Genomic DNA, 20,801 nt, shown 5'->3' with positions numbered 1-20,801 from the left:
ATGGTCAGCAGACATAAATGACCCCCCACTGAATTCAGCAGATTTACCTCTAGGATGCCAGGACGCCATTCTGATTCAGGGCCAAAGTTAAACAGCATACATGCTGTTTGTCTGCATGAGACCAGACAGTCTTTCGGGATAAGCATGTGGGAATGTAGCCCACACAGCTTTAACAAGAACCTTCTCACTTTTTTATCTGACCTCAGGCTGCTTCGCAAAAATGTGAGCATGTCACTTTTTTTAATCTGAAACTTGTAAAACAGGACTTGTGACCCTGTAATTAAGAATTTGTGTTATGTAGGATTTTTGGAGAGAGGATAAAAAAATAAATAAATTGCGGTACACAATTACAAACTCCTCTGTTCCTTGTGCTCGAACCTTTGTCACTGATAACACCTTCATAGTTAGATGGACTGATGCACATGTGGAGGCGTGTGTCTTGGCGTTCTCTGACGTCCAATCTGGCGCTGCGGCAACACATTTCGTCCGTGTCATTTAAACTGGATCGTTCTTCACGACCAAGAACACGGACTTCACTGGCTGAGTTCAGGGGTATAATGATGTAATCACCTGATCTGGGTTGTACAAGAACATGTTGCATGTACGGGATGACACACTTTTGACTTGCGCTGTGACATAATCCCAGCTTTTGATTTGCTCAACTGTATTTGTCCTGCTAATCCAGGACTCTCTCACACTGACACAAAAGCACACCGGTACGTTGGAAACAGCAGCGTCTTCCGACGTGATGTGAAAAGTGACTGACTGTGACGTGCTCTGCATCTTCTGTGAAACTGCACAGGCGTTTCAGCCTTTGATCAAAGCAGAATCCGAAAACCTTTCCCAGGACTACAAAGCCCGTTAGAGCGGCGCTGCGGCACTTCACAGAGGGACGGACGCCATCCGTCACATCATTTGGCTGATGCACACTGACTTCTGGAGGACAGCACTCTTCACATCTTCTCCTTGTTTTTGGAGCAATCAAGGGCCGAAACATGGAGCCTGTCAACAGCTATAAATAAGGACTGTTGTTGATCGTCAAGGCCTCCCTATTTGTTCATGGACCGTCTATAAAAAAGACTGCGCGGTGCTGTGGTCTTGTCCTATAGCTGCGGTACTTCTTTATCTTCATCCTTTACACAACAAACATTCAGTCCTGTGCATGTAATGGAGGGGAAATCAGATCCCAGGACAAGAACATTCCCCAGGTTTAAAGAGTATCTGTGTTCCCAACACTGAAAACTGTTGTCATGGAAACTGCCACTCAATCTCCCAAAACATGGTTTACAGAGCACAGATGCACTGACACATGCTACCAGGGCTGCATGTGATCGCAACATTCACGTGTCACACATGAATGGTCAGTCCTCTGAGAGGACTTTCAGACAGACAGAAAACCAGGCAGGTGAGAATTTAATATGTATTATTGTGTTCATGCATGTTAATGTGCTGCTAAAATTATATTTTACAAAATGATCTTAGCTAGAATGAATATAGCATATTTAAAAAAATGTAAAAACTTTTACAGGATATAATTTAGACTGTTTTATTACCAAACATGCATAATTTATAGTAGTAGCCAGTCCCTCAATTGGAGCCTTTTAGGCTCGTCTGTGGGAGCGTTGGTTTCTTCTGGCTGGATTGAATATTTATTGTTAATTGTTAACTAAATGTGCTTTTTTTGTGCACAACACACACACGCACACAAACATACACACACACGCATGCACACACACTGCATCATGTGCTTGCCAGGATCAATCTGGTGCAGCCAGAAGACTTTGGAACTGTCAGAGCTGATGATCTGCTGTAGATCCACTGTGCTGCAGGTGGCTGACTGTCAGGTGAGCCAGCCTGTGAAACTGTTGTTTGCTAATGTAGCTGTGTACTCAGCAGCTCATTTCGCCACGTTAATAGTGTGTGTTTTTAAACTATACTGTCTCAATGCTTTGTTTGCCAGCTGGCATCGGTCCTGTTTTGGATCTTAACATGGTCTTTGATCCAGAGTCACCAGGATGTCTGATTCTCCAGGTACGGACATCACACAGTGCACGAGGACCAAATCAGTTTAGGATTCCAGCATATTACAGATGTGAAGTTTCAGATATCAGTAAGTGAAACTGCACGCTGACATTTGCCTGCCAGGAGGTTTAATAAGGATCTTTATTGTTCCTCAGTTGTATTCTGGTGCCGTTACTTCTGGGTTAATGAACAGACGTCATTGTGTTTCTGCTCGTTCTGGCGTGTTTTGCAGCCGCATAGGTGCAAACCTGTCGCTAATTTAATTCACACAGTCTTCAGCCACATCTTAAGATTCTATAATCTTCATATCAGCTAATGCAGCAGCTAACTGCGCCATTCAATCAATATGTATGTGTGTGTGTGTGTGTGTGTGTGGTTTTACTGTCAATTCTGTCTGCAATGTAGCTGCAGATTGATTATTTAGTCACAGACGACTGTGCGAAGACGAAGTTAGTGCGTGCACTACACAGAAACACACATGCTCACGTGCACACAGACAGGGTGTGACAGACTGAGCCTGTCTGCGATGGCAGATATTATAGGCTTATTAAAAGCGTCTGGTCTGGAGTCAGTCTTGGCCAGACGCTGAGCATGTTTGTGTGTTTGCGTGTGTTTGTAAAGTCCCCCCCCCCCACCACCACCCTGGGCTGTTTTTCTCCTCCTGATCCCCTGAAGCACAGTCTCCCTTCTTCTTCTCCACACTATCAGAACTGACTCCACCCTACAGTTACAGTTTGGAATGATTTGGATTAGCAGCCACAACTGAATTCAACCACACAACAATTGTCTGACACTAGACGATATTAGGAAAACTGGAAAATATGTGATGAGCATAACTAAAAGTGCAGTACATTTCAGTACCCTATGTCAAGCCTCAAGGAGAATTAGCAGGAATGACACATCGACAGATACATCCTGTGCCACAAATAAAAAATATCAATGTCCTAGCAACAGCGAAACATATTGAAACCTGCAGCTAAATCCAAGAGCGGCATTCATCACTCATTCGTGATATCATATCTTGGAATATGATCGTAATATGATCATGTTGGGCTGTCTGTCAAATCTACCACTGTACTAATTAAAGAGGGAAAAGGGTAATTAAAAAGATAACCCTCTTTTCTGACATATAGCTTCAACATGAACACATATATTCTGCTTCTGAAGAGAAGCTGAAAGCAGAGGTAAAGCTGTGTCTTTATGTTGCACATACATCAAACTGCTGCAACCTCGCAGCTCTCCACGGAGCTAATCCAGCTTTATTCATCTCAGGTCCTTAACAACAAAGGTCTCCAGTGCACAGAAACAACACAAATAATTTTCTGCCGGCGCTTCTGCAGCTGACAGTGTGTAAAACGGTGTCTATGATGAAATGATGAACGCTAGCTTCAAGTGACTGCAGCATTTCAGAGTTGTTGCTGTGAATGACGCATCAGATTCAGCTCCAGGCTCCTCATCCGCCCCACATTGCCTCAGGTAGATGAATACCAACACCTGAGTATGGATGGACCACAACCTCCTGCCTGTTTCTGCTTCCAGATCAGGCCTGACTCCAGCACTGTCTTCATCAAACACGCCTCTCTATGCACGGCTCAATTCTGTGAAGCTAGCACCATTACATGATCATATGATACTATCTCAATGATGTGGAAAAGCTCAGTGTGTATATCTACACATGTTTGAGCCAGGAACAACTGAGAAAGAATCTGTCAAGCAGTAGGGAACGTCATCTGTTACATTATCTAAAAAAAAAGTGTATCAGCAGATTCATACAAAAGGCACTATATGAACAATATCAGACAAAGAAAAGTGAAGTGTTTCCAGAAATTATTAACATTTTCTTTCAGGGAAATAATCATCATATGGCACAATGGGAAATTCACACTAAAGCGTGTGCACACACACATTATGACTCACCTTCACTGTTATATTTATAAAATTGTTTAAAACTTGTGTTTAAAATGTGTATTTGCAAAACTGAGTTCTAAGTGGTTTCTGACTGGTGTGAGGTGGACTGAGCCACTCACAAAGTTCTCTGTCACCAGGATACTGGTGAAACTGGGAATAGCCAACAGGATCATGACTGTAGAGCGCCATCTGGTTCATGATTCAGAAGAAACCTTCTTTTTCAAAAACTAGGCCTGCATGTAATTACCTTGGTGACAGCACATCAATTGCAGCTAATTGGAGTTCATAGCCATGGTGAAGCTCTGACTCTGGCTGTGCTCCATCGTGGACGTGTGCAGTTTAACTGCTGTGCGTGTTTCAGCAGCTTCACTTCCTGAAGCGTTGCTGCATCACACATGAGCCGCCGCAGTCCCATTCATTCTGGATGACTCAGTAGAGTGCAGCAGTCTGGCTTTGACCTTCTCTCCAGTGGAACAATCAGAGCAGTGAAAAAATACGGTACATGCAAATGTAAATGACCTGACCTACATTAGTAACCCAGTGACAGAGATGTCAGGGCTTCAACAGTAAAATTACAAATATTTGTAATGATTATGAATGTGGTGGCAGGTGTACATAACTGAATTCTCGCTCACAGGTCAGATTAAAGGTTCCTAAATTCACATTCAGTCACATTCATTTAAAAGCCCTCTGAAAATGTTTTTATCTGTTTGATAAATTACTTATTCTCACTTTGTATTCTACACATTTTTCAATTCCTTGTTCATAATGTAAAAAAAGCTACTGACCACACCTCCTGCTCCCTCCACATTTGACCACACCCCCTGCTCCCTCCACATCTGACCACACCCCCTACTCCCTCCATATTTGACCACGCCTCATTCTGTCCACGTCTAACCACACCCCAGGCCCGTCCTCACCTGCAGGTTGAGGTTGTGATTTTCCTACCCACACATCTCTAAAATCTGAATTGCATACCATTAAAAATATAATCATGAAGAGGTTATTTAAACCCTCAGTCCGTCCATCTATCTACCCATCTATGTTCCACCACTTTGCAGAGGCTGTAGCAGTCACACTCTCTGCTCGAGCACACACACACTCTCAGTGTTTCTGGCCAGACTTGCTTGCTTATTACTCGTCTGCTCAGGTTCTGGTTGAGCAGTGTCACAGGTGAACCCTGAGTGGACAGAGTGCTACGGGCAGAGTGGAAATACATCAAAACTCTGCTGTGATTGTGAAAAAGACTGTAGTGCAGCAGTTACTCGGCAACCATGGACAGGACAGTGACACAGCTGCAGGCCAATATTTGCCCACTCTTCTTCACAACAGTGCCCCAAATCTGTCAGACGGTCTGTCGAGGGCCTCCCCTGTTCGCAGATGTTTAGGTCTTCAGGTCTGTTCAGTGGTTGGGCCATTCCAGAGGCTTCATCTTCTTCAGATTAAGCTTGGCTTGATTTGGATGCATGTTTTGGTTTATTGTAGCACTGAAAGGTGAATTTTCTGTTGTGACTCCTACTCTGGCCCCACCTCCTCCTGGGCAATCAGCTCAACCACCACCACCTGGGCCCTCTCCTTCAGCTGCACCCAATCCGCCCAAACGACTCTGCACCCATAAAAGGCCCCTCTGCACTCAGGCCAGTGCTTGATCTTACTGATGTTTTTGGCAACACTTCCCGTCGACCCAGCATCTCTCCAGGCTCCCCAGCGACTCCCTGCGTCTTCCAGCGACTCCCTGCGACTCCCAGCGTCTCCCCCAGCTCCTCCCCCAGCTCCTCTGCAACCTTCCTAGCCCCTCTTCCTCTGACCTCTTCCTCTTCCCCTTCCTCGGACGGATTTCTCCTGGCCTCTGGACACTTGGACTCCCCCACGGACTCTCGCCCCTGGATCTCGAACTTGGTTCGTCTGCCGCATCACGCACCTATAGTTTGTCTCGGCCTCTCATTTAGTTTCTTCCCTCCTGTTTTTTTTGCTTCATTAAACCGTCTGAGTTTACTTTTAATTCCCGTGTCTGTCTGCCTTCTTTGGGGTTCCGCCACACTTGACCGCCAGTCCTCTCGAGCTTAACATTTTCTCTTCATTGTTCCAGTATTTTCTTCTTGTTTGTTTTTTTTTTTTCCCAGAACTGACTGGTATTTGGACTCTTCATCATCCAACCTCCCACCCCCTGGCTCGCTTGGGGATGGGCAGTATTTTAGGTTTGTACCAAATCTAACATTTGGACTTATATCCAGAATAGTTCAACCTTGGGTTTCACCAAACCGGAGCACATTTTCCACATACGAGACCTTGTGTGTGTTTTAGCCAGGCTAAGATGTTTTATAAGAAAAATCTTCTGTCTGCCTTGGAGACAGAAGATGGACTGATGCGGGCTCGAACATGGCTTTAAATGTGATTGATTTTTTTCGGAACGCAGCCACACCCAACTGACAAGAGGGAGTGCAAACTTATGCAACAAAAGTTTGTTTTCTCCCTTAGAATTTTAGCCTCCTTTTTAATTGGATTATTTATAAGGGTGGGAAAATCTGACATGAGCTCACGTCATTTCATGTGTGGCAATCAAAAAACACGGTACTTTCGTGGAGCTGTGAAGACGTTTTATACCCACTGTATGTCCTGCTCTTAGCTGCGTACACACACACACACACACACACACACACACACACACACACAGTGGAATGAAGTGAGGTGATAAATCCGCCACAGTGGCGGCATATGTCGTGGCTGACCTGTGGTGCCTGATTAAAACCGGAAACAAAAGCGCAACTGAAGAGCTCATTAGCACCTCTGAGAGGTTTTTCTCTTCCAAAATGCCAGAGGAGCCAGACTACAGAGATGCCAGAAGCTGCTACACTTCACACTCATCCATTATGTTGCTCTTCTTTAACCTGTAGATGACTATTATTTTGTAGCTAATGAAGCCAAAGGAACATCAACTCATAGGCCTCTACGTAAGAACATTTTGAAGCTTCCTTCAGATTATGGAGTTCGAGGGATTCCCTTCACTGGACATCTGTGAGTGGGTGTTGCTCCCATTTGTGCTAAACAGAACATTTTTATTTTGTCTGTATTAGACACAAAGCTGAACTGACAGAGTTCTAGCAGGTAACTGATGGGACAGTAACAGATCTGGACTTGAGGACAACTTTGGATTTCTATTAAGGTTCATTATGAGCTAAATGAGAAGACAGGGGTCAGCAGGGCGGACACAGATTAAAACACTACAATTGTCCGTTTTTTCCAAACATAATTATCTGGGTTCTGCACTGCATTAAAAAGTCTCATCTAATTAAGAGAAGAACCTCTTCAGCTAAAGTATGGCAACAACACATTAAAATAACCTAAAGATTAAAGCACAAACACTGAAAGTGTCCAAATCTTCCCTACATTCTTTGTATTTTCTTTTTATTTCCTTGATATATTCCTGTGGCGGCTGCCGTATAGATGCCGCCCTGTCTGTTCTAGAGCCAAACGGTGATGAATAAAACCATTCAGTACAAACAGAACAATAAAATCCACATGCTCTGGCCATTGTGAAAATCCATTATATTACCTTAGTGGACTTAGCTGTGTGTTTTACCAAACAATTTGTCCATCTGATGATTACCTTCTCATCAAATAAAGTAGCCTATAAACAGACAGGGAACTTCTGTCCTTCACTAAATAAAATAAAAACATGTCACTGGTGTAACAATACTGTGTTGTTTTTGTAGAACAACCTCCTCCATCCTATATGAGCCGTATCTAACACATCTATGCACCCATTCCTTGTAGTATCAGGATCTGTTTCAGAAGACCCAGCAGGAATTATAATGGTAGCAGACAAGTAATTTTGATTGACAGTCGCTGGAAGGAATGGAAGCGGAGGAGAAAAGATGACTGAGGGCCGTTTGTATTTATTAATGTGCATAAGTGTGAGGGGAAACAGAGGCGTTAATTATCTGATAATGACCTTTGGGCCAACTAACTGCATTAGCACTATTGTGTTGGGTCGGAAGTGGGACTGGTATGGAACGTGTTGGCTCTGCTCTCTCGGTCCCAGCTCAGCCAACAGCAGCTGGCAAGACAGGCCTTTTGCATACGATCAATAAATCAGTCCATCAAACTTGACTCATAAAGCACTATTCATACAAGAAAAATATAGCACAAAGTGGATTGCATGAATAAAAGCAGCTCCCACCCAGCATATACACGCACGCGCACACGCACTCATAGATTGTGTCATCTTGAAAATGTGGCAGAATAGAGAGGAGCCAGGTCAGGAAACAGCAACGCAGTAAAGCGTCTACACTGAGCCAGGGCACCTATCCCCCCACCCCCACCCCCATCCCCAGGGTACACGCTTAGCTACAGTATATGCTCACCTGACTACAGATCACAGCCCCCGGCACAGACCCCCACTAGGGAAACACTGGTGGGATTGAGAAGAAAAATGTAATGGAGATATGGAATAAAAAAAAAACATAAAACTGCAAAGGCTGTAAGTATAAAAAATATATAGAAATTGAAAATACATTTAGAAATTGAAAATAAATTTAGAAATTGAAAATAAATTTAGAAAGCTAAAATAAACTCAAAAAATAAAAATTGAATAAAGGACTAAAATTAAATTAAATAAGAAAATAGGATATTAGCCAAATTAAACAGATGGGTATTGAGCCTGCCTTTGGAAATATTAGTATTCTCTGTTGCCCTCAGTTCCTCCAGCAGGTGATTCCACAGACGGGGACCTGCTAGAAAGATGCCTCGCCATAAGTTCATGGTCTAACATTGTGGATCACTAAGAGATCAGTGCCAGAGGACCTCAGGGTCCATGAGTTCACGTGACAAAAGGAATTCTTAAAAATAAGATGTCCAAGACCCCTAAGACATATAAAAGCCATTAAAAGGACCTTCAACTGAACCCCAAAATACAGAGGGAGCCAATTCAGTGATTTTAAAATAGTGTAATATGTGCCCCTTATGGTCTTCGCCAACACATGTGCCGATTGAGCTCCGTAAATGTTGATTTTTATTTTTTTGAAAGAAAAGCGAAGCGTTATGACAGTAGTTAATACGAATGAAGATAAAAGCATCCATTAGTGTCACAGTGGTAGTACGGGAGAGAAAGGGGCAAGCTCTGGCTATGTTCTTTAAATGGTAAAATCCATTTTTTCTTACATTTTTAATGTTTGCAATAGAATGGAACTCAGAGTTAAGGAAATCAGGGAAAAGCCTGAGTGAACCCTGCTGTGCCTGCCATAGAGGAGCAGGAATCTGCCTTATTTCACTCTAAGTCATGTCAGCAGAATTCTAAAACCTCTGGATTTCTGATGATGGTCTTGAAAGTCGTAACAAGCGTAAATGTCAGATGGCTCCTATGTGAGGCTGCAAGGCCCTGATGGAGGTTTTAAACATCTATTGTTCACACAAGACATACTGAGAGCTGATATGACCCGGTCTAACTCCGCTGGAATCTCAGGTGTCACGTGTTTTCTTTGAACTGTATAATCCCCCCCTCAGACATTATGCTGCAGTTTGGAGAACTTGATCCCATCGATAAACTTTATTCTGTTGGTGAGTTTTTGACAGATCTATATCCTCTCTGAAGATGTGCTGTGCACATCCAACGAGGTCAATAAGGCTGTGAGTGAGACATCTGCTGCTCTGCTTCTTCTGAAAACAACACATGAGCCTCAAGTTCCAAAGGTTTTGGGTTATTTTTTGCACTTAATAAAAAAAATAAAAATAAATCCTTTGTTTTTATATTTTAAAAACCAGAAATGACATATAGGTTTCTCAGGTAGGCCTGAAGTAAGCTGCACTAAACTTTTATTACAGATGTATCAAGTGTGGCATTTCAGTCATTTGTCTCTGACTTAAGAAAGTAAGAATTCAAACTTACTTATGAATCTTTTTGAATGAATAATTAACATCAGTTTACTTTTATTATCGAGTGTATCAAAGATCTTATTTGAGTTATTGGTATGGATGAGTTTCAGTTTTACATGACTTTTAAAACCGAATAATACAAAAAATATACACAATTTGAGAGTTCCAGAAATACAGCAGCCACGAATAACATGAAAAACAGTCATTTATGTTGCAGCTGCAGCTGGTAAATATGGAGAATAACACGATCACAAGAAAACCTCTGAAACCAAACAGTGTCTGACACCAACGAGGATTTTGGACACAGATCAGCAAGTGTGAATGTGACCAGTAGGAGACACACACACACACACACACACACACACACACCTGATGCTGGTCATGCTTCCGGTCTCAGAGCCGAGCTTGCATCTCTCCAGCTGACTGGCAACAATCTGTCGTTCTGCCTCCAGCTCCCTGGTCAGACGTTCAAATTGCAGCTCCTGGGGATGCACAAAAACACAATGGTCACATTTATCATCATACTTGTCTCATTTACCTATGTAAAATATATTTTTAATGGACAAATGGTCCACATGAGCGCTTGAAAGGATGTACTATGTTTCTGACTGATGACAAAAAGTCAGTTTTATGATTTAATAATTGTGGGGTTTTTTTTTCAAAAACAGACCACTGACAAGAGGTGTCACCATCAAATGTGCACTATGTGTACTTGATTGACGTCACTTCCATTGACATTTGAAGTAAATACAGAACAAAACGGAACAAGCTCGCCCCTCCCCGATGGCTTTGTAACTATCCTTAAGGCACATAATCAAAAGGTGATCTGTGCTAAGCTGACGTCGCTAAAATGATGCTAAAAAAGCCTCTTTGGTGAGAAAATTTGTATTTATAGATGCCAATGATTTGAGATAAAAATTAAATTACACTGAAACCACAAAGTGGGTTTCAATACCCGAAGTGTGATGATGAGACAATTAGACCCAAGTTTGAGATGCGGGGTTACTTTTCTCAGGTAGATGATGAAGAAAAGGGCAGAGAAGAGCATACTGGGAAACCAACTGAGAAAAAAGAGGGGATGCAAGAGAACTTGAACACAACCTGAACAGATCATCACCTGTTCCTGCAGCACCAGAAAACTGTCAGTGTCCCATTTTGTGTTGACATCCCGCTGTGAGTTTCAAAGCAGGTTTAAGATAATGAAATTATACCTGCCATACAGTGTAGATTTTAGTAATCCAGAGGAACTGAATGGGATTCCATGCATAGGCCACCAGACAAAGGTGAATGACTGCTTGGAGTGAATGGATATTTGCAAAACAAAAGGGTCAGGAACACGTGATTGAGTGATCCACAACTACCACACAAATGCTCAGAATCTCAGTCTTTTCTGTAACCACAATGCATTCCCCAAGAATCATTGTATGATAAAGTGACCATGGAAAAATTTGTAAATAAAAACACCCCGAATAACAGTAAAAGCAGATAGCCGCAGGACTGATGAAACAAGTTATTATACTGCTGCTGAGATCCTTTGAGCTGTTAAATTAGCTTCTGTTTAATTATTAGATTATAATGTTTGAAGCACCAAACAACAGAACCCAAGGAAATTCAGCATCACATGGTGTAGTGTGGAAAATGTTGCAAAAAAACAAACAAACTATACATACCCACAAAGTGAGGTTTAGGCTTAAAGGAAACATGTAAAATTCCCTTTATTTACCTGGATTATTTATAGATGCACTCAGTGTGTGTATAAAGAGCAAAGCATCATGGGAGCCTGGACACGGACGATGCCCAAGGCACCTTCAGTCTTTTCCACCATAATGATAACAAGTGCACAGAATGAAGGATTAGTGTGTCAATGTCCTAATATTAAAAATGACAGGCAAACACACATACGATGCACATCAAAGGATCGGGTGGCTCCGGACTCATCACTATGTTGACTCTTACACGCTTTTATTTCATTTTAATCCAGATATGTTTTTAGTCGCCTCTGAAGAAACATCATCCGCACCAGCATCAGGATATGTTCTTATGATTGCTACATAAAATCCATTTGAAGATATGCACTAGTGTGCAATGTATTGTAAATGCCGTGCACAACTGCGATGTATGTAAGATGTTTGATTTTTGAAATGTTCTCTTTCCGTTTGAATGCAAAACTCACACAGATCAGGTGGTTGAGTTCTATTTCATTATACAGCTGCAACAAAATCCACCAAGAAGCCTAAACATAACATTAACATTTGTCTGTAAAAAAAACAAAAACAACACTTTAAGTGGTTAGAAAAAAACAAGTTTTATGCTCTTTCATTACTTGTCTGTTGCCCTATTGGAACTGAGCTGCTGATGAACTTCTGCACTGAGGAGTAAATATTTCTTTTCAAACACATCCAAACAAAACCACAACTAACCTCCCGACCCCCCACAAGAACACACACACACACACAGGCACACACCGACACATACCCACCCCTCCGCCCCCACCAGTCTGCTCTCCCTCCATTTCGGAGCCAACAGGCAGACACCTGCTCAACTCTGATGGAATTTCCGAGAAAAAAGAGAGCGAGAGAGGAGCAGCAGAGACCCATGTACCTTCACGTGGACCATGCTTCATTGTAGGAGGAGAAAAACTTTCCTGCCGTTTCTCCGTCACAGAGCAGAAGAAGTGTTGCCCGTGTCCGTCCTGCAAACACTCGTGTGTCCAGGCTCAAACGCAAACTAATAGAGAGACTACAAGTGTCACTTGAGCTGACTCTCTCTCCCTCTCTTTCTCTCTCTCTCTCTGTCTCCTTCTCTCTCACACAGTGTTCATTGAGGCACAAAGGTCGCTATGGCAACGCAGCATTTAGAAGCCCCGTGGCATTATTTATGCAACGTTGCATCACAATGGGCCCTCCCACCGACTGACCCTGCAGAAAAGCCCGCCGCTCGCCAGTGGCTCTTTGCCTCTCTCCCTCTACTTCTCTCTCTCTCTTTCACAAGACCATCTGCCCCCACAACAGCCCCACCCACCATTACACGACCATCGGCCTACAACCAAAAAGCAGCAGGGGGATAAAGGAGAGGCTGGGTGAAATGTCAGGACGGAGAGAAGATGAAATTGATGGGCACACACACACACAAACACACACACACATGGAATTCACAAGTTCAGCCTCGGATTCCACCAGATAAATGGAAGTATTTGAAGCTTTAAAACTTTGGAAAGCTACTTTAGGGGAAATCTCATCTGTATTTGAATGTTAACATAGATAAAATTATTCTATATGGTGGATTTTCCACCTCATGGTTCTGCCTCTGCACAACTCGTTTCTTTTTTTTTCTGCTTGGATATGTTGGTTCCAACAATCTATAAGGCATGATGAGAGTTTAAGGGAGATTGATCAGTTGCAAGTGCTGCATTAAATCTCTGTGAAGCTGTCTGTTCCACGCATATGATTGGCCAGGATTAAATATGTAAACATTAGTATTAGCATATCTTCTGTTGCACTGAGCTGAAGCTACGTGCGTGGAATATCGATTTAATGTTTTCCATATTATCCCATTCTTTAGCCTATTGCTAATGAAATTGTGTGTCCCATCATATAGTAATGCTCAAACGCACAAGCCTCAACATATCCTTCAGTATCTTTTAAACTCTTTTCAATTTTCACAGACTAGAACAAAATGCTGCTGAAGGAGCTTCGAGACATGTGTGGCTGAACAGCTCGGCAGAGGAAAATCCATCTTTAAGGTTAAATGGACAGAAAGATTCCCTTAAAGCTTTGAGTGATCTATCTCTGGTTCCAGTGGCCAAAGGAAACACATGGCAGCGGCCAAGCAGGGAGAAAGAAATTATGGTGATGAGGGTAAAGAAGGAGCTGAGCTAATGCTTATTAGCTGAAAGATTCTTTTTTATTATAGATCCTTTACCAATGCAAGTGGACAACAAAATTCAATCTGAAAAACTAAGCATCCATACCCAGAAGCAAGCTGAGTCCATCTCTCCACAACTGTGAAACGTTCCAGCCCACATTTGTACACCTGCTCAAGCTGGTTTCTCCTCAGTTGTTTTTGAACTTGTCCTTTTCCTTCTCTATAGACGGGAACTAGATCGATCGCGATACCTCCACAGCTTGCACGCCGACAGTGAATATGCATGCAAATCTCCACCTTCCATTTACGTTGTATTCAAATTTCTGTGGGCTGTTTCCATGGGTGAGGCTGCACACTGACGGACAGGTCATAAAATCAGCTTTAAAGAACAAACAGGAACAGTTAATACAGATGCTTACAAGCCTGGATTTCATTGTGTCTGTCTTCATATGTGAAGGCAATCAAGGCCTTTCAACTATAAAGGGAAAATATAATCATGATTTTTATCTTATGGAAACAAATTTCCTATTTAATTACTGGTCAACTGGTTTACGGTAATAAGTAGAGCCAATTAACAAAAGTTGGCAGACAGCCGGGAGCAGACAGGAAAAGGCTGGCCATGGAAACACCATTAAAGCAATTAGTAAAATAAATGACTTGATAAAGTGTTGGGTTTCATGGGAGGCCTTTCGTCTTCAGTGTAGGGAAGCCTAATTGTACCCTCTGGTGTTCACTTGGCATTTAGATGTTTCAGCCGGGGGTGTGTACACTGGGAAAATGTCATGAGAGCTATTTCTAAGACCACTGATGTTGTGGCGATGGCGTATTGTCCGATGGTACAGGAGCTGGTTGTCCCACAGGAAGGGAAAATTTAACCCTGATTGGATGTTCGCTCTTCTTAGTATTCAAAGCTTATTGGCTTTCTTGGCTCTAATATCCTTTAAATTATTAAGGTACAATGAAATGAGTTTCCGGGAGCACACAGATAAGAAATACCTTTGATAGAAAAGCCACGACAGCGTGATTGTTCTCATCTGATCTAGTACCTCTGCTGTACATGAAACCATGGACACATGCTCCTTTTTATACTTCTTATATCGGCCTTCTGATAGACCACACCACATATTTGGGATTCTGCCACTCCAAAATGTCTCTTTTCTATACGCTGAAGAAGTAAAAACAGACTAATTATTTGATCTACTTGGAAACTCATGAATAACTCTGTGAAGTTTGACGAGATCTATATTTGGCAATTTAATGAGGTAGCCCTGGTAAATTAATCTTAATTAATCCTTAATAAACAAATGGAGTAGAAGCAGTGGGAGGAGGAAGAAAGGCTGATTATCAGGCGTGCTGCAGGAAAACACCAGCAAATGAGCCGAATGACTCACCACCAGCACTTTTTTCATCTCACATACTAAAATTTACAGGACACTAAACTGTCCGGTTGCTTTTGTTGCCAATTAGGCCGATAAAATATGATCAATACAAAGAACACGGCATGTATCAAACACTAACAAAAGTTTAAGCAGAAAAACAATGTTGTTTTTGTTTTTAATGTAGCCTTATTAACTCTCAGTGTGACATGCTCTGTGCTCTGTCTGACCTCAGAGACTCTTCTGCTTTATAGCAATTAGACTGAAACTGTTGTCCTGACCAGTGTGAGTCATGCTGATTATAAAGTGACTGTTTGGATCTGCTGTTTACAGGTTGTGTCGTCCTCTTTCAGTCATTTCTGTTACGCTTGAATGCACAGTTGTGCTCCTTTGTCACTGAGACAGTGACTGCACACATGTTTCTCTTTGTACAACAGAACGCTTTTACCTTTATGCAGAGCACTAACAGCAGCCGGTACGAGACTCTTGTCAGGTAAATGACCAGCAGATTAGGCTTCATTTCTAAAATTGAACTGTAGGAAATAAAAAGATGTTTGTCCAAGGCCACATAATTATATTCTCTCAATGTCCCATTTTCTTATCCATGACTATTCCCACATGTGGGCACCTACAGACTGAAGGGTGCCATGTATCATCTGTGGAATTATGTCCGTGTACAGTCTGCAGTGTAAATCAAATGTAATGTAATAGCTGCTTATATAATTAGTCAGTTAAAAAAAATGGAAATATTGTAACTTGACTATTAACTTTACATTTATATTTTACCTCCTTCATGCAAAGTGGAAAAACAGCACTGTGACTTTTAAAGTTTTAAAGGAGGTGGTGGTAGCTTAGTCTGGACGGGGCTGAGAAGCAGAGGGTTCCTGGTTCAAAAGCTCTAGTGCGGACAAAACTTGGAAGGTGTTCTGGTAGCCCAGGGAGGTGCCAGGACACCGTCAAAGCGCCGAGGTACCCTTGTGCACGGTATCTTACCTTCAAATGCTCACATAGGGCCATGAATGAGTCACCAGCAGTACTCTGCCTTCACTCATATGCAGCTGAGATAGGCTCCAGCAAGCTTGCTGTGACCCCGAAAAGGGATATAGCAGTCAAGAAAAAAATCATTCTAAATATTTATTTTTTCCTGAAGTGTAATAGAACATCTAAAAAAAATCTCGATAGATTCATGCATGAAAAGGCTAAAAGCCCAGCTTCTCCTGTCATTCTGCAAACCTTGCAGAAATGTGTAATTTAGATTCAGGTCATTTCCCCAATATACCAAAATAAGAAAATGGTCTACGCACAGAAAGAGTTTTAAATAATAGATAGCGATGTTCTTACAGAATTGAACGGCTTGTAAATGCATCCAGACATACAGGAAAGGTAGAGGTGTTACACTATGTGCCTGGCTTCCTTGTTAACTTCTTCAGCTTCTTTGCTGCTATTACATAGTAATAGCAGAAGTTAAAACAGTCAGCACTTTGCTTTAATGGACGGGCCCAGATAGATGGATCTTCACTGAGAAAAATGCTACTACTACTACAATAACCATTTTTATATGTAATTTAAGGGCTAAATGCTTTTGGCAGGTTATTTGGACAACGGCTCTGACCAATAAGTAATACCCACTGCTTCGTTTTCTTTATCCGCCCTTCAACATGACAGTAGTTCAGATGCTCACATCTCGTATATGAATGAGTGTTCAAGGCAAGACACTTCACACCATCCTCCGCCAACAGCAGATGTGTGGACAGCTCAGATGATGAACTGTTGCAGGACAAAAGGTGACAGATGTGACAAAAACAACGATGAATGGATAATCAATCTCTAATGGGTGGAAGGAAACAGGAGAAAGAGCAGCAGGGGTCTCCTGGTGTGTGTGTGTTTGTGTGTGTGTGTGAGTGTGTGTGTGCGCGCGCACGTGTGTTTTAAAGTCCACTATTGCCCTACTTATGTGATATGCTAGCATGTGCTAGTGTTTGCATAAAAACAGGCCTCAATTTTGTTATCTTCAGCTATTGTCTTGAGAACTGACATGAGAACTAATGTTTAAATGCTAATGTTATTTAACTGTACACAGTCAGTAATAGCTTTATTTTTGGCTGTACCGTTGTTCAGTTTGCGGCGTTGTCGTACAGATTCACATGCTTGCTCAGGTCTACTCAGGCCCAAGTCTGAGATAAAAAGTGTCCCAGCGCACAAAATTCAAATTATAGCATCCAAGGAAACAACTGCTGCCCTTGTGTCAAGTCTATATATGTATATACAGTATGTGTATTTATACATACAAGTATTTAATCACCCTGTTCTTAAGAATAAAATGAGTTTAATACAAAATGTGAACATGTAGGTGAACTACGTTATAAGACTACAAATCATAACCCGAGTATTTGAACGTCCACTTCAACACTTTAATACCCTGATGAGGCCAGATGCTTCACCATAGCTTCATCCACCTTCGCACAGCCTTTAACTGAAAATGAGAAAATGTAATCACAACTAAAACTACATTTAAACATAAACAAAGCTACCATACTGATGAAGATGATGCGAATTCCAAAGTTAACTGGAGCGAGAATAAGCTGATCTAATTTTAATGTGCAACAGGTCATGTGTTCAACACTTTGGTCCAGATGAAATATTCTGACAAACTCCGCATGGATTAATATTGAATCTGGCAGTGATGTCAATGGGCCTATACCACAACCCCTCGTTCTTATTTTTCCATAAAAGAACCTTCTTGACTGGTTGAAATGTCCCAGTTGAGACTCTGACATCATTCTTTTTCCTGTTAACAACCAAATCATCTTGTTGTAGAAGATTGAACATCAAAATTACTTAATCCCAGCCTCTCAAAGAGACTGAAGGGACCAGGCCAGCTCTGGGGTTACCTCTGGAGGATTTATTTTCTATCTTATGTAGTACGCAAACAGACGATTTATTCACTGACATTAATTTGCTGAGCATACTTTTTTAACCTGGATAAATTTACTTCACATCAAAATCAAAACCACAATCCCTGATACACATCTGGACTTCCACAAACCAAACATTTATCAGTTTATCAATCAGTCTATGCTGTAAGTGAAGTGAACCCAGAAAATCAGGGATAGATTAATCAAAAATCAAATTGAAATCATGACTACAGGTAACGACACTGCCAGACTCAGTAACAACAGCTGGACAAAAGCAACAGCTTTTGGTCGAATCTGCCCAAGCACCTGCGTTCTGTAACCAGTGTTCCCTGCATATTGTGAAGGAAATACGCAGAAGCAACAGGAGGGATCCAGCCACCAGCAAGAGTGTGTACAGCTTTGATCGACTGGGTCAGTTTAATATGAGAACCACCACCAGCCCCATGAGGAGCAGGACTTCAGGAAGCATCTGAAAGGAAAAATGCCCCAGTAAGGAGACTGAATGAAAGGCTGGAGGGCAACAGTCCATCGATTCAGGCAGATGTTTGTTGCCAGCCGCTGCCTATTGGGCAGAAGACCCTATAAATTCTTTCTAAGATACAAAAAACAAAGAAAACATCTAGATCCAGATGTTTTCTGGAATAATAAATGAAACTGATGCAGATTTTATACATTTTCAGGGTCACACACACACAGGTAACAACACCACCATGTCTCCAAAACTTCAGCAGGGAGGGAGGGCACCATTTGAATGATACATATATATATACATGTATATATGTGTGTGTGTATATACTGTATATATATATATATTATACATAGCTGGCTTAACTGATATTGGCTGTTTTTGTGGCTGGACATGCACACTTGCTGTAATATAACCTGACAAACACTAGGGATTAGTGTCCCATATTGTCTGTTGATGAAAGGTGTCAAAAACTGTTTGTTGAAGCATCACCAAATTCTAATCTGTTGTGACTTTGCTTAGCAATAACAACAAAACAAACTGGCATTTCCATTTTTTAAATTTTACAACCAAAAATTAAAAATCAGCTTTGTCTGTTTCCTGTACAGTTCAGATAAATCAGACAAAAGGTGTGTTTTGACAGGCACCGAGGGCCTGTACCCAGATCAGTGCAGGGGCTGTAGCATGTTAGCTCAGATGGCTGCGCCATCATCAGCTTCGGCGGCCGTCTTTCATCCTCCTGTCCCACTGAAAATATTTCTAATCTTTTCTGGTGTTCCAGTTTTAGTAATTGTAATACACACAGACACACACACACATCCTTGCATTTCTTATGAGGACTTTCTCCTCCTGACCCAAGCCCAAACAATCCCAACTGAACACCCCCCTAACCCTGACCCTAACCCACTTCCAACCTTAACCCTAAAACTGTGAAAATACTCATTATAATTGCAAAGTAAGTAAGTCACACACCTGTTCTTTGACTGAGGCGAGGATGGCAGACGTGGTTTCAGACTCGGAACCGTCTCCATTGGAGGCATTGAGGACTGGGCTCAACATGGCGGCAGCGCTGGCGGTGTCAGACGCCACCTCAGGCACTGGCATACCTCCTGAAACATGAAGAACAGAACAAAGAAAAAACCTTTACTATCGTTAAAGTCTGACACTCGGCGGTTCGTCTGAGAGGATGTCACACCTTCACCTCCTACATTCTGCAGCAATAACATACAAATATGGAGACTTCGCCAGCTTGTAAGTAGCTTAAGGTTTTTCTTTCATTTTATTTATTTAGTCAGTCACATATCCACAGTAGACAGGACTGAGAGTACAGATAGCTGATAAACGTCTGCTGTACTTCAGCACTTCTCTGGTGCACTCGGTGTTCTTTTTCCTAAACATCTTTGCAGATTCATCTGTCAGAACAGTGTGAAGCTGCCTGATTTTGGAGGAATAACTGAAAGTTAAACAAAAAGGAAGAGTGAAGGTTAGAAACATGACCTTCATATGGAAAACGGTTCAAACAAGGACTTCCTCCATTTCTGCGAGATGCAGATTTTTGGTGAAATATTTTATAGAACTTTAACTTTCAGCTACATTCATGAACATGCTCCACATTGCAGCTGTTTGTTCTTTGATTAATTGTGGTTTCACAGCGACAGAACTGTACACAAATGAGTCCTGACGACACACAAACAAGACATGTGACTGGTCTTTCCCAGGATAGATGCTCCACAGTGAGGAAAGACAAGAACTGAAGGTCTGAAGGTCAAGCTGAAGGTCAGCTGATGCCCCACAACTGTATCTACATCAAAACAACCACCCAGACCAACAACTAAAAAAAGAACCACAAAAAACACCAAATAAATAAACAATCTGTCCTTCCATAATCTGGTTTTCACTGGAAACACAGTCAGCAGCATCCTTGTCCTCATTTCCTGTCAGTAGAATCCTTTTGAAATTTACTTTAGTTCATATTTTGGTTTTGCCCCCCGAGAAAATGCAAATTTTCACTGATAACTGCTGTGTCACTTCAATCTGATCACCTCAAGGATGCTAAAAACATCCAGGGAAGATGGAATTTTTTTTGGCAATTTCAGTTTGTCCAGTTTCCAGATTTCCTGGGAAACCACTGGAAGATTTCCGATTCTGGAACTGGGACAGTCAAGTTCAGTAAGAGTCCCTAAAATCCTCAAACCTCTGTAGAACATACTCACACAGAAACACACAGACACAAACCCAGATAAACACACATTCTCATGCCTCCATGCTTGATGCCATGTGTCAGCCTGTATCTGAGCATGGACACGGACCTCACATGTGTATGTAATCCTGACACAGTACAGAGCTGCTGTAACAGCTGCATCAGTCAGCTTTACACAC

At 41.9% G+C, this 20,801-nt stretch overlaps 1 protein-coding gene and 1 long non-coding RNA gene across 9 annotated transcripts in view; one reads left to right on the top strand and one right to left on the bottom strand.

Annotated features, from left to right (window-relative positions):
- Positions 1–20,801, bottom strand: part of ctnnd2b (catenin (cadherin-associated protein), delta 2b) — a 79,219-nt gene that overhangs the window by 42,764 nt on the left and 15,654 nt on the right. For 7 of the 8 annotated variants that reach the window (XM_029831310.1, XM_029831312.1, XM_029831314.1 and 4 more), the window contains exons 2-3: positions 19,395–19,531; positions 10,171–10,283 (exon numbers count right to left, since the gene is read on the bottom strand). In XM_029831310.1, coding sequence (XP_029687170.1) covers positions 10,171–10,283; positions 19,395–19,526 — 245 coding nt within the window. In that variant the 5' untranslated portion in view covers positions 19,527–19,531. Of the gene's footprint in view, positions 1–10,170; positions 10,284–12,402; positions 12,583–19,394; positions 19,532–20,801 lie in introns of those variants that run through there. The other variant, XM_029831315.1, reaches the window with a different exon arrangement.
- Positions 1,790–6,597, top strand: LOC115248015 (uncharacterized). The gene is made up of 3 exons (XR_003887046.1): positions 1,790–1,844; positions 1,961–2,110; positions 6,054–6,597. It is a non-coding gene; the product is annotated as an uncharacterized lncRNA (long non-coding RNA).

This window comes from Takifugu rubripes, chromosome 22 (genome assembly GCF_901000725.2).
Source record: "Takifugu rubripes chromosome 22, fTakRub1.2, whole genome shotgun sequence".
Taxonomy (NCBI): domain Eukaryota; kingdom Metazoa; phylum Chordata; class Actinopteri; order Tetraodontiformes; family Tetraodontidae; genus Takifugu; species Takifugu rubripes.
Note: the sequence above shows the minus strand (reverse complement) of the source record. Positions and strands in the feature narration are given on the sequence as shown.